The 14417-nt window shown below is 39.3% G+C and overlaps 1 protein-coding gene across 1 annotated transcript; it reads right to left on the reverse strand.

Moving 5' to 3' along the window:
* Positions 1-1676: 1676 nt before the first annotated feature.
* Positions 1677-7860, reverse strand: TP53RK (TP53 regulating kinase). Its single transcript, XM_074210156.1, has 2 exons — positions 7509-7860; positions 1677-5773 (listed from the first exon to the last, which is right to left on the reverse strand). The coding sequence occupies exons 1-2, from the start codon at positions 7807-7809 to the stop codon at positions 5295-5297; spliced, it is 780 nt and encodes a 259-aa protein (XP_074066257.1). The 5' UTR covers positions 7810-7860; the 3' UTR covers positions 1677-5294.
* Positions 7861-14417: the final 6557 nt, after the last annotated feature.

The raw sequence follows: 14417 nt of genomic DNA on the forward strand, positions 1-14417 counted from the left end.
CTTGGAATATATAAACCTGATGTTTGATTTCTTTTAAAATATTTTAATAATTTCATTTCATCCTAATTGGTTTCTTTTCTAATCCTGTGTTTTATTCTATGCTTATAAAAACATTCTTCTTGAAGGAATCTGTTGGTTTCACCAGAATGCTTAATCATGACACAGAAAAGATTATGAAATCCTAGCTTAGATCTCAATGTAAGCCTGCCTTCTCCCTAGCCCTACCCCATTATCCACCTACCTACTCAGCCAAATGGGTAAGAATGGGCATAAATTCCTAAGTCTAATAGAATTTGGATTTTTTCCTTTTGCTTATTTCCTGAAGTAAGGAAACATCAAATGTTTGGGAAATGAGGAAGGAGTAAAAGAGAACCTCAAAAGAGAAGCAAAGAGCATTCAGGAGAGATGAAGAAGCAGCAACAGAGGCCACCTTGGCAATTCCCCTCTTCAGTCACACACCTCAAGCTGGGACACTGGAAAAGTGAAAACTAGGGGAACAAGAGGCAAGATATAAATCAAAGACTATGGTTGTCCACCTCCAACCTCCATCAAGAGGCTTACTGAGGTGGACTGAGTGCTGAGGGGAAAAAACCTAGATAAGAACTAATCGTTAGTGAGCCTTCATTCTCATTAGAAATGGCTCAGAGAGGAAATAACATACACACTTAATAGGGTGAGGAAATCTATCTTGCCCTAGAGAAAAATGAGAAGAAAGGGACAAGGGGGGGATGGGGGGAGGAAAGGGGGGAATAGGTGATAGAAGAGAGGTAAGGTTGAGGGAGAGGGTACTCAGATACAGCACACTTTTGGACAGGGCCAGGATGAAAGGAGAGAGAGAATAGAATAAATGAGAGTGGGGAGAAATAGAATGGAGGTACAGCTAGTAATAGCAACTGTGGGAAAAATATTGAAGCAACTTCTCTGGTGAACTTATGATAAAGAAAGCAATTCACCCCAGAGCAGAGCCATTGGAATCTGAACACAGACTGAAGTACATTTTTTTTTCTCTTTCACTATTCTTGAGATTTCTCATCTTCTTGGGGGGGGGGGGGGTTATGATTACTCTTTTAACAAATTATAATAACAATAATAAATTAAAGTTCACTTGCAAAAAAAAAGAAGTAATTCTTAGTCCCTTCCCCCTGCCTTTCTTCCATGGGTAGGGCAACACTCATTTTTAAGGATAATCTTTTATTCTGTTAATCTTTTTTCTTTCATGAACCCCTGTGGTTGATCCTGCATTCCTGTTCCTCTATTTAGAGCATGAAGACAAGATACCTTAGTGGGATCATCTAGTCTCCAATTCCCTTATTTTACAGAGTGGGGAAACAGGTTTAGTGAGTCCACATAGCTATTGAGAACTAGGTCTTCTACTATCTAACCCAGTGCTCAGTGGATAGAGATCCAAAAGACTCCCTAAAACATAACATCTCAGTCCACAAGTTGCCCAAGGGTCTACTCACAGGCCACATTTACCTATACTTCCAAGGGCAGAATGACTATCCTTTTGGTTCTTCTAATATGCCTCATTGGATTACAGGCCTAACCTAGTCACCCCTAGAATTCTCATCCTTTGTCCTTATATCTCTAGTACCTTGCTTCCCTAGTAGTGTCTAGAATATACAACATATCCTCAGATATATTGCAGCTTTGGTTTCTGGCCACTAAAATAAAGTGAATATTCCAAAAAAGCAAGTCATATGAATTTTATGGTTTCCCAGCACATATAAAAATTCTGTTTACATTATGTCTATTGAGGGAAATAGTACAGTCCACAAAAAAAAATTTAAAAATGCTTTATTGCTTTTAACAAATGCACTTTAAATTTCCTTTAAGAACTTTTTCTTTGCATTCTTTGCATCTTTGCATAGTTTGCTGTTTGACACAAGAGACCTAGCTTTTGGACTATCTCAGCTTTCAACATGCCTTCCTCACTAAGTTTAATCATCTCTAGCTTTTGATTTTAAGTAAAAGAAGTTGTATTCTTCCATTCACTTGAACACTTAGAAGTCACTATATGGTTATTATTTGCTTTAATTTCAGTATTATTGTGTCTCAGGGAATAGGGAGGCCAGAGGAGAGGGAGAGAAACCAGTCAATGACGCTGATAACATTAAGTTCAGGGCCTACTATGGATGTTGTTTGTGGTGCCCACAAACAATTAAAACAGTAGTATCCAAGATCACTGATCATAATCTCCTTAACAAATAATAATAATGGAAAATTTTGAAATATTGCAAGAATTACCAAAATGTGAAAAACAATGTGTTGGAAAAATGGTGTTGACAGATTTGCTCAACCCAAGGTTGCCACAAACCATTGGGAAGTACAACAAAATAAGGTATAACTACATATTGATCAGTTGGAGGAGGCAGCCCAAGAGGAGAGAGTGAATGAAGCACAGCTGGAACTCTCCAGGGAAGGAAGCTACCCAAGGGGGAGTCCCTTCAGGACACAGTCTCTGGAGGAGAAGGGCAAGTATGTCTAGGAGGTTGTGACAAAGTGGCTGGAAAAGAAGTTAGCCTTACTCCTAGATCCCTTGGAACCCTCTGAAAGACAAGTGAAGAAATCATATTTAAAGTATTGTTCTGCTAAGAACCACTCCAATAACAGCTTTTGACAAAACAACTCACAGAGGCAATAAAGGGTGATAAGGACAATGCCAATGACACAAAATACTACATAAAAATATACTACCATAGCTTCTGGTCAAGATGATCACCTATAGACTAATGAGCTTCCATAAATCTAATCTAGCTAACCCTGAAGTCTGAATGAGATGAATTAAGCAAGATAGGTAATAAATAACTATAGAGACATCTTTCACCTCAGAACTATACTAAAAGTCACCCAGAAGCCCAGGGATCATTGGAGAGGGGGTCCACCAGCAAAGGGCAGCCTTCCATCATGACCAGAGAATGACCTAGGGCAGAACATATATAACCGGAAAACCTTGGTGCTTAGAGGTAACAAAGGCAGTTTCCCTGAGAAAACTTAAAAGATGATCAAAAAACTCCAGTGGAAAACTTCAAAGGCCCAGGAAGTAAGCAGTGATCAGAAAGATGCCATAATGCTCTTATTAAGATTGCCTAGGCCCATGGACTGAAATCCCTAATACTTTGAAATGAGATGCCAGAGAAGATTCTGAAATATCTAGCTTTTCTCTATAGCTTCAATTCCTGACCTGGGGCTTAAGAGTCAGGGCCAGACCTTCCCCATAATGTTCAAATGAAAAGTTCCAAGGGAGGTCTAATCCTAGAGGGAGAGGAACCCAGGTCAACCAGAGTAAGTAGTAAGTACAAGGAAGAGACAAGAAGCAGGTTAAGCCCTAGCACAAAACCCCAATTCAGGGCCTAAAACTAGACAAATCAAAGAAAAACCAGTATCAGAAACTATTATAAATCTAAAGATCATTCCAAAAGAGCAAGTAACTGTAACTGAAATTAGAGATTGAGAATTAAAAATAGATTTCACTCAAGAACTACATGAATACTTAAAAGAAACAAGAGACCAAAGTAGGAAAAAAGACACAAAAGCTTTAGAGGAAAAAAAAATTGGAGATAGCTTAAAGCTTTCAAAGTGGAAAAATAGGGAAATTAAATGTATTGTTGGTGAAACAGTAAACTGCTTCAACCATTCTGGAGAACAATTTAGAACTATGCTCAAAATATAAAACTACATACTCTTTGACTAGCAATAAGAGATCAATTAAAAAAGAAAAGGCCCTATAGGAATATATGGTGGCAAGAAGTTGGAAATTGAGAGGACACCCATCAATTGAGGAAAGGCTGAATAAGCTGTGGTATATATTGTGACAGAATATAATTGTGTTATAAGAGATGAGGATGGTTCCACAAAAACCAGGGAAACTTAAACCAACTCATGCAAAGTGAAGTGAGCAAAACCAGTTGTGCACTGTCCTTATTAACAATATTATCATGATCAACAATGAAAAACATACTCAGATCAATAAAATGATCTATAACAATTCCAAAGGACTCACATTATCTACTCTCAGAGCGAAGCCTAGTGAACTGAGTACAGAAGCATAGTTTATTTCATTTTTATTTAGTTATTCATCTTTAAGATATCTAATATCAAAATAACTGGCTTATAAAATAGATCAAGGGAAGAAAATTTATTAAACTCCATAAAATCATAATAAAAAGTTTGGACCCTGTATTTCAAGAAATCTTAAATGGATAACTATTTAGATCTAATATATGTTTGTTGCCAAAAAGAATCCATTCAATACTTCCTGAAAGGAACCCCCCAAAGAAAACATTGTAGCAAAAATCAAGTACTGCCACATCAAAGGAAAAAAGAATGCAAATATCAGAACGAAGCAATTAAAGTACTAAGAACTATATAGCCGGCATCCCATGAGGCCTGGCAGATTCTACTACAAATTCAAGATCTTGAAATATAATATTCCAAAAGGAAAAATAAAAAGGCTTACAGCCAAGAATAATTTAACCTGCAAAGCTAAGTATAATCCAATAGGTGGATACTGACTTTAATAGAAGAGGAATTTCACAAAGCAATGATGAAATGACAAGAGCCAAGTAGAAATTTTAAATTCAAACATGAGTTGAAAAACATTCAGAAAAATAAATTTGGAGAATTGGAAGTTATAGTTCTGACATTCCAATAGAGAAGAGTTTCTTCAGAATCTTTATATTTTCTCTAGGTATTGAGGGAGTTAAATAAGAAAAACAAAAGCTCTCAGGAGTGGATTGGTTATGTTCTAGGGTTTGAAATGAGGAAGGAAAAGGAATGATAAAAGTATGAAGCATGATGAAGCTGTAAAACCACCTCTGGAGAGTGATACTGTCCCACAAGACATAGAGATATAACTATTTAGATGTTGTATAGATTGGTTGTCTATGCTTATCTGTTACAAGGTGGGGTCTCCCCTTCTCTCTTTTTTTAATGAGGGAATAAGTTGAGGGGGGTCTAGCAAGAGATTTTAAAAAAGAGGGGCATTGTAACATTTTTTTTTAACATACAGAATGGAAAGAAGTTCATTGAGAATGAGATAGGCAAGTAGGACAGTTTCTTGTTTTTTTAGTTTTTTCAAGGCAAGGAGGTTAAGTGACTTGCCCAAGGCCACACAGCTAGGTAATTATTAAGTGTCTGAAGCTCCCTTTTTACATTCCACTGTGTGTATAGACATGTTCTTTTGGGTGACATTGAAATTCAGAATTTAAGAAATTAAGCCCCAACACAAATTTTGGTGGCCTCCCTGTAAAATTTATTTGAAAATAAATTGTGTTGTACCACCACAGAATCTTCTACCCAACCATAGACCGCTTCCTTCCTCTCAGTCGCACCTCATCTAACTTTTTTATCACAGGGCCTGACTTTTTGGATTCTGACGAGTAACTTTTTAGAAGGTCCTGGTACAGGGTCTCTGTGTTAGGATGTGTGCTAAGGAAGGCCTTTTCTAGGACATATAGATCTACACCTTTATCTTCAGGAAGGGCAGAAATGAAACTAAGGCCAAAGTCTATGAGCACCAGGCTCAGTTGTTCAATAGGCATTTTCAGAAGCATGTTTGAAGTGGTGAGATCTCCATGAATAACATCTTCATCGTGCATTTGTGCCAGAATCTTCCCAATCTTCCTTGCCAAAAGGGAGAGTTTTTCAGGATCTGTTTCAGTCGTCTGAATTGATTGGATATAATCCCTGACAGTCAGGGATCCTTCAATATCTTCCAGGTATAAGCAATTGGAGGCATAGTCCACAAAAAAGACAACCGGTGCTAAAATTCCTGTAGGAGAGACAAACAAGAAAAGGTAATTTTAATAAATCTTTTTTTTTTAGGTTTTTTTGCAAGGCAAATGGGGTTAAGTGGCTTACCCAAGGCCACACAGCTAGGTAATTAATTATTAAGTGTCTGAGACCGAATTTGAACCCAGGTACTCCTGACTCCAAGGCCGGTGCTTTATCCACTACACCACCTAGCCGCCCCCAATTTTAATAAATCTTAATAATTTTCTAAAGTTTTTATTAAATATCTTTGTAAAGTTCTAAGGGTTTTCTTATTCTGCCAAACAATTTCAGCAGGAACAACAAAACTGGAAAGGCTGGGGGTTAGATCTTAATCTAAAGAAGGATAATTCCCTGAAATCAGTTTATAGGTACTGATTAAAACTTTTGTCATATGTAAGGGCCTTCGAGAAGTGTGAAAATATTAAAAAAAAAATGCAAAGATCGCTCCCTGACCTCAAGGAGTTTGCACACAGCAAGTTTCTTAGTGGAAACTTGAAATTAAGACAAGGTCTTTCCCAACTAATTGTTGCTTCTTCTGCGTTATACTTTACAAGTCAACACTAATGCTTTTTCTCTTTGATGCCTTACACATGCTACAACACTAAAGCTTTTTATGCCTTACATACATGACAACACTAATGCTTTTTCTCTTTTATGCCTCACACACATGACAACACTAAAGCTTTTTCTCTTTTATGCCATACATACATGACAACACTAATGCTTTTTCCTCTTTTATGCCTTACACACATGACAACACGAATGCTTTTTCCTTTTATGCCTTACACACATGACAACACGAATGCTTTTTCCTCTTTTATGCCTTACATACACGACAGTACGAATGCTTTTTCCTCTTTTATGCCTTACACACATGACAACACTAATGCTTTTTCTTTTATGCCTTACACACATGACAACACAAATGCTTTTTCCTCTTTTATGCCTTACATACACGACAACACCAATGCTTTTTCTTTTATGCCTTACACACACGACACCACTAATGCTTTTTCCCTTTTTATGCTTTACACGCATGACAACACTAAAGCTTTTTCCTGTTATGCCTTACACACATGACAACACTAAAACTTTTTCTCTTTTAAGCGATACATACATGACAACACGAATGCTTTTCCTCTTTTATGCCTTACACACATGACAACACTAATGCTTTTTCTCTTTTATGCCTTACATACGTGACAAAACTAATGCTTTTTCTCTTTTATGCCTTACACACATGACAACACTAATGCTTTTTCTCTTTTATGCCTTGCACACATGACAACACTAATGCTTTTTCTCTTTTATGCCTTACACACATGACAACACTACGGCAGAGCATTTATACAGCGCTTTCTCAATGCGCTCACCTGCGTCTTCACACAACCCTGGAGGCCCAGGTGCTGCTATCATCTACAGGTGAGGAGGGGTGTGAAATGACGGGCCCGGGGTGGCAGAGGCCGCACAGGCTGCATCCCGCCACCGGGTCTGGCACGCCCTCCACTGCGCCGCCTAGCGGCCGTCCTCATTCACTAGAACGCGTTCCATTCATTTTTCCAAAAAGGAGGCTAAGCCGCAGGGGGGCGGGCCCGTGACTCCGCCCCCTCCCTAAGCCCCTCCTACTCCCTCGGACTTCCGGTATCAGAGTGGAAGTTCCTCCAGGGTGGGGGCGGGGTCCCTAGCTAGGTGGGTAAGGAGCTGCGCCCACGAGGCCGCGCGCATGCGCTCACCCGCTCGGCGGCAGCGCAGCAGGGCCCGAGCCTCCTGCACCGTGCGCCGCCGGCTCAGCCGCGCGTCCAGGGTCGGGTGCCGATAGCGCTTCGGGAAGCGCTCCTTAATCACCGCGGCGCGGCCCAGAAAGCGGCCGCGGTACACGCGCGCCTCTGCCCCCTGTTTCACCAGCTCCAGGCCCCGCAGGAAGGCTCTGCTCCGCTCCCGTTCCAGCTCCAGCTCCCGCTCCTGCTCCCGGGGCGCGGCCGGGTCCGCGCCGTCCGGCGCCGCCTCCTTCCCGGGCTCAGCGGCCGCCGCCATCTTGCCCTCCTCAGCGCACGGCTCTCGGGATTCTCGGGCTCTTTCCGGAAGTCCTCGGTGGGTCTCCCTCCTTCCCGGAAGCTTCGCCCCCGCCTCCTTGCCGGCCAAGCCCCAGCTTTGTAGAAGCACTTACCTTCTGGGGGAGACAATCCCAACTCCAAAAGTGAATGTTAAAAAGTAATTTTTAGGGTCCGCTAGGTGGCGCCGTGGATAGAGCGCCGGCCCTGGAGTCAGGAGGACCTGAGTTCAAATCCAGCCTCAGACACTTAATAATTACCTAGCTGTGTGGCCTTGGGCAAGCCACTTAACCCCATTGCCTTGCAAAAACCTAAAAACAAAAAAAAAAGTAAAAAATAAAGTGACTTGCCTAATCTTCACAGGTAACAACAGCAGCAAAGCATTACACTCCTTGTAGCCTCTTCATTAGATTTCCAGTCCTTCCTGTATGCTTCCAGAAGATCCTTCCTTCATCAAACAACATACATGGAGTCAACAGAGGTGAATTAAGATGTGTTTCAGGTCTTGTTTCATGGGTAAAATTCATAACAGACTTTCAAATAGATGAAGAATACATGTTTTCATAACAGCTACAAGAGATAGAGAAATTCCATTTAAAATAACTAAGCAGTGTAAAATACTTGGGAGTTTACCTGCTTAGAGAAATCCATTAACTCTATGAACAGAATTACAAAAATTACACAAATAGTCAATTCTAAATAACTGGAAAAACATCAATTGCTCATGGGTAAGCTAAGCCAATGTAATAAAATGGTAATTCCGCCAAAGTTAATTTACTTTTTTCAATGTCATAGCAATCAAATTGCCAAAAAATTATTTGAGAAAGCTAGAAAAGATAACAGAATTCATCTTGTTCTTCAAGATTCAACAGAATTCATCTTGAAGAACAATAGGTCAAGAATATCAAGGAAATTATTGATGAAAAAAGAGGAAGATGGTCCAGCAATACCAGATCTCAAATTGTATTATAAAGCAGTGATTGCCAAAAACTGATATTAGCTAAGAAATAGAGGAGTGGATCAGTGGAACAGAATAGGTATGTAAGACACAGTAATAAATAACCATAGTTACCTAGCATTTGATAAACCTAAATACCCCAGGTTTTATGTTAAGAACTCACTATATGACTAAAACTACTGGGAAAAACTGGAAAACAATAGGAGACAAACTAGATATAGACCAACATCTCAGACTATACCAAGGTAAGGCCAAAATGGATGCATGATTTAGACATCATAAGCAAATTAGAGGAGCTATGGGGAAGGGAAAATTTATGACTAAACAAGCTAGCATTATGAAATATAAAATAATTTTGATTATGATTAAAAAGTTTCTCTACAAACAAAACCAATGCAATGAAGATTAGAAGGAAAGCTGAGAAACACTCTTTATAGTGCTTCTGATAAAAGCCTCATTTTTCAGATATATCTAGAAAATAAATTTATGTCAAAGGATATAACTGGCAGTTTGCAGATGAAAAAATCAAAACTATGTATAGGCATAGGGAGAAGTGCTCCAAATCACTTGTTTAGAGAACTGCAAATTAAAACAACTGGGACAGACTAGAAAAACAAAAAATGTTGGAGATGTGGAAAAACTGGGACACTAATTCACTGTTGATGAAGTGTGAACTATCCCAGTCATTTTGAAGAGCAATTTGGAAATGTGTATAAAGGGCAACAAAACTGATCCAGCAGTACCGCTATTAGGTTTGTATCCCAAAGATATCATAAAAAAGAGAAAAGACCCCACATGTGCAAAAATACTTATAGCAACCCTTTTCATGGTGGCAGTATATTGGAAATTGAGGAATGCTCATCAACTGGAGAGTGACTGAACAAGCTGTGGTATATGAATGTAATGGAATACTAATACATATTAGGCAGATTTCAGAAAAACCTTGAAAGACTTGTACAAATGAATGCAAAATAAACAGAACCAGGAAAGCAATGTACACACTATCAGTGACATTGTGTGTGATCATCTGTGAATAACCCAGTCCTTCTGAGTAACACACTGATCCAAGACAAGTACAAGACTCACAAAGGAAAATGGTATTCATATCCAGAGAAAGAACTGAAGGACTTTGAATGCAGATGGAAGAATTTTTTTCAATTTATCCTGTTTTAGTTTTCTTTTGATCTATTGATTTGTTTCTTCTTTTACAACTTAAGACTAATCTGGGAATGTGCTTTTACATGATAGCACATGTATAAACTATATCAAACTGCCTACCATTTTAGAAAAGAGGGTGGGGAAGGAGGGAGGGAGAAAAATTTGGAACTCAAAATCGTAAAAATGAAAGCTAATATTTTCACTGAATAATTGGGAGAAAATACTATATTTAAAAAAAAAAGAATTGTAGTTTGCAGAGTATGCATGTTTGCAAAGTAGATTCTGTTTCATTTTTGTATCCATATCCCTAACACCTAGCACAGTGTCTGATAGTAAGTAGCTAATAAATGCTTGATAATTTGAAATGAATGACTTGATGAGATTGATCCTTTGTTGTCACATTGTTGTCTCTTTAATAAGATGTGAATTCTTTACCTTGAAATGAGTGCTTGTTTCCAGGGATACTCAATAACACAACTACGATGACTGGCTGATGAAGTCAATGAAGTCAACATTGGCTTTTAAGAGGAGGTGGAAAGAGAAAGAAGGGAAGGGAATAGTAGAGGGAAGGGGGAGAGAGAGAAAGAACAGGGGCTCCATTTGGATTTAGTTCTCTGGAGGGAGCCCAGCACATACAGACAGTCCTTTCAGGGAACCACAGCCTTAGTAATAGCAGTGAACCGAATATAGCTAAGGAGTAATGGGTTGCAAGAAAATGAGTCACATGTAGAAGAGACCAGTGGCAGGCTTGGAGGTGTTCCTGGGCAATGTAGGAGCTGGAGGTCAGGAACAGCAAGGGACAGGATGGTGATACTGAAGAGCAAACCTATATCTTGCTCTTTGGTGGTACAATGAGTTGTATGATGTTTACTAAGTGTTTACTATCATGCTAACTGCTTGCCAGGACTTCACTTTCTAACTCAGGGAGACAATACTCAAAGGAGATCTTATTGATTATTTTAAGGGATTTTAAAGGCTATTAATGGAGTCTGAGTCCCTCATTCCAGGGCAGTACTAAAAGGCAGGGGGAAAATTATGGGTCTCTGGAAGTTGAACTTAACTGAAAATTGATGACATGAATTCCTCCATTGGTATTTAGTATAGAACTGAGAAAGAAAATGACAGAGTTGATCCAAGATAAGAATTGTCAGGGTGTGAATGGTAGTAGGACTAGGGGACATGGAAGATAAGGATGGGGACAGTGTTTAGTTAAGCTGATCAACTCTAGGTGGTGTCAAGATTGTGAAGAATCTTTATTCAGAATGTGGACCCAGAGGCTATGCCCTGGAGATGTTTTGGGAGAACTGGAAGAGATGGGAGGGATTGGAGATTATGATGAAGATGAGTAAATTTAGGATGTAGTCAATAATCATTAAGTGCCTACTACTCATTGTGTACTATGCTAATCACTACATATACAAAAAAGGCAAAAGACTCTCAAGGAACTCACAGTCTAATGGGGAGACAATCAACTATATACAATCAAAATATGTATACTGCAATAATATGAAATAACAGAGGGAGAGCTGTAGAATTAAGGAGAATCTGGAAAGGCTTCCTAAAGGAGGTAGGATTTTGGGTAGGACTTGAAAGAAGCCAGAAAAGCCAAGGAAAAGAGCATTCTAGGCATGAGAGAACCGGTGAAAAATGCCTGGAATCAGGAGAGCACTCCATCTCTTGTTTGAGGAATTGAAAAGAGGTCAGTGTCACTGCAGAGGACTTGGGGGGTGGGGATTGTAAAGTATATGAAGAATAGGAAGGTGAGACTAGGTATAGTTTATAAAAGGCTTTAAAAGCCTAACAGTATTTGATATTTGAGATACTGGAATTTATTGAGTAGAAGTATAATAGGGTAGAGACCTATGCTTTAAGAAGATCACTTTGACAGTGTAGTAACAATTGGACTGAAGTAAGCAGAACTCTGAGGGTGGCAGATTTATAAGCAGGTTACCATTGTAGTTGCTCAGTGGTTAGGACCTGTACTGAGGTGCTGCCAGTGTCTATGAGAGATGATAAGATTGACAAGTCCTGACAAGAAATTGGAGATGGGAAGGCAGAGTTTGAGGTGAGAAGAATTAAAAACTGAGGATGAGAGACTAGGCTGAGATAAAGAAGCAGTGGCAGAAGGAGGGAGAGAACTGGACATTGATCAGAGAAGGGAATTTCATAGTTCAAGTTCAAAGCTAGAAGCAATAGTAAGATTTCTCTCTGATCCACTTAGGTGGAATAGAATATAGTCCATAGTAGTTAAAGAGACAGGTAAACTGGAAGACCAGAGTGCTAGAGAAGACATTGATAGGTATATTGAAGCCCCCCCCCATTCTCATACCCCAAGTATGTGTTAAGATGGAGACAGAATTATGAGTCAGAGCGACTTGGAGATCAATAGATAACAATATCAAAGATATATATACAAGATGATAGAAATGGATGGAATGAACCTCAAAGGTGGAAAGGATGCTGGTGGCAAATAGAATGAATAGAAACTCCTTGAAGATTTCATTATTTTGTCTTTGTGTTCTTGGCAGCTACTACTGTTTCTGGCACATATTAGACATTTTTCAAATTCTTGATTTATTGCTTGTTTGATCAATTGATTAATAGTCACCACAGGGAGCCAGGAATGCCTTCATTTACTTCTCCTGATAAGTATGTTGGGGAACATGAGATGTGGAACAATAAGGACTGGAGAAGTTGGCTCTTGCATTTGGAGAAAGTCACATTTCCCTGAATCTGGAAAGGTGGAAAGATGATAAAAAGAAGACACAGTGGATGAAGGGAATTGCTTTGATGATTAAATGGATTTCCCAAAAGGTATACTGGAAAAGGAGGACAGAGGAAGAAAGGGGCTGGGGAGTAGTAGATTTGGTCAGTATGCCAGAGACATCAAGAGAATGAGGGTTCTATTTGCTTTTAGTAAAATGTTTGAATTAGCTCTAAAGTCCCAGCTCCAAATCCTATCCTGCTGACTTCTCACATCCACTCTTTTTTTTAAGGTTTTTTGCAAGGCAAATGGGGTTAAGTGGCTTGCCCAAGGCCACACAGCTAGGTAATTATTAAGTGTCTGAGACCGGATTTGAACCCAGGTACTCCTGACTCCAAGGCCGGTGCTTTATCCACTACACCACCTAGCTGCCCCCCACATCCACTCTTATTGTGCTGCCCCTCCTTTCAAAGTTCCTGACTTCATAAAAACCTAGAATTTCAAAGAGGAGAAGGAATAGAGACGTCTCTGTATTGGATTAAAGTCAAGACCTTAGTGGAGAATAACCTAGGGAAGTCACCTTCTTTTGGGTCTTAGTTTCCTTATCAACAAAATAGAGTTATCATGCTCCAACTATCATCTCCAACTGTAAAACAATGATCCTAGGACTTTCAAGTTAATGATAAAAGCTCACATTTACTTGATATGTTACCAAGCACTGAACTCACAACCACCTTCCAAAGTGGGAAGTGCAAGCATCCTTATTTTACAGAGGGCTCCAAGAAAGAAAACAACAGTCACTAGCTGTGATCTGACTTGAACTTAGGCCTTCCTGTTTCATGTCTAGCTCCTTAGTCCACTTGTAAAGATATTTCTGGTTCCCACCCACCCACCAACCCCATATCCATTTTAAACTGCTAAAAATGAAAGGGAAAAGGAATAGCTACCCCTACAACTAATAAAGTGTAGGGTGTTATCCCACCCTGGGCAACCCAACCACCTCCAGAAAGTGGCCTCAGACAGCAAAACTGTCTGTAATTGCTATCTTCATAAGCTGCAAATTCTTTTTTTTAAAGTTTTTTTTCAAGGCAAATGGGGTTAAGTGGTTTGCCCAAGTCCACATAGATAGGTAATTATTAACTGTCTGAGGCCGGATTTGAACTCAGGTATTCTGACACCAGGGCTGATCCTCTATCCACTGTGCCACCTAGCTGCCCCTAGGTACAAATTCTTGATCTTTTTCTCCCTCAAAGCAATTAAAGCTTACTTCAGAGCAATTGCCCCTCCATTGTTCAATCTTCAAAGTGCATCACTTAATTAGCATGATTATTAGTATTATTGCTATAACCATCACCAGGGTTACCAGCCCCTTTGGAACACCTGCCTAATTAAGTCTCTTTGACAACATGTTTCTGAGCTCCATCCTAATAAAAAGAATATACAGTCTAATGTAATAAACAGCATCTACCATTTTCCTCATTCTATTATTGTATTCTATTATCCTTCCTGGAGAACAATAGCTCCAGTTTGTGAAACTTTCTGGCTATAAAGCCGTTTCTCATACATTTTTCTCTTCTCATAATAACCCAGAGAAAGAACCAAGAGATGAGATTATTTTCAACCATTTTATTGATGAGGAAACTGAGACCATTTTACATTTTAAAGATAAGGAAATTGAGGTCAAAGTCAAATGAAAAAGACAAATGTGTATACGAAGTTGTATAAAGTAAATTTTGAGGAAGTGGGTCAAGAAGGTAGTGAGAATGAGTGA

This window comes from Macrotis lagotis, chromosome 1, assembly GCF_037893015.1.
Source record: "Macrotis lagotis isolate mMagLag1 chromosome 1, bilby.v1.9.chrom.fasta, whole genome shotgun sequence".
Taxonomy (NCBI): Eukaryota; Metazoa; Chordata; class Mammalia; order Peramelemorphia; family Peramelidae; genus Macrotis; species Macrotis lagotis.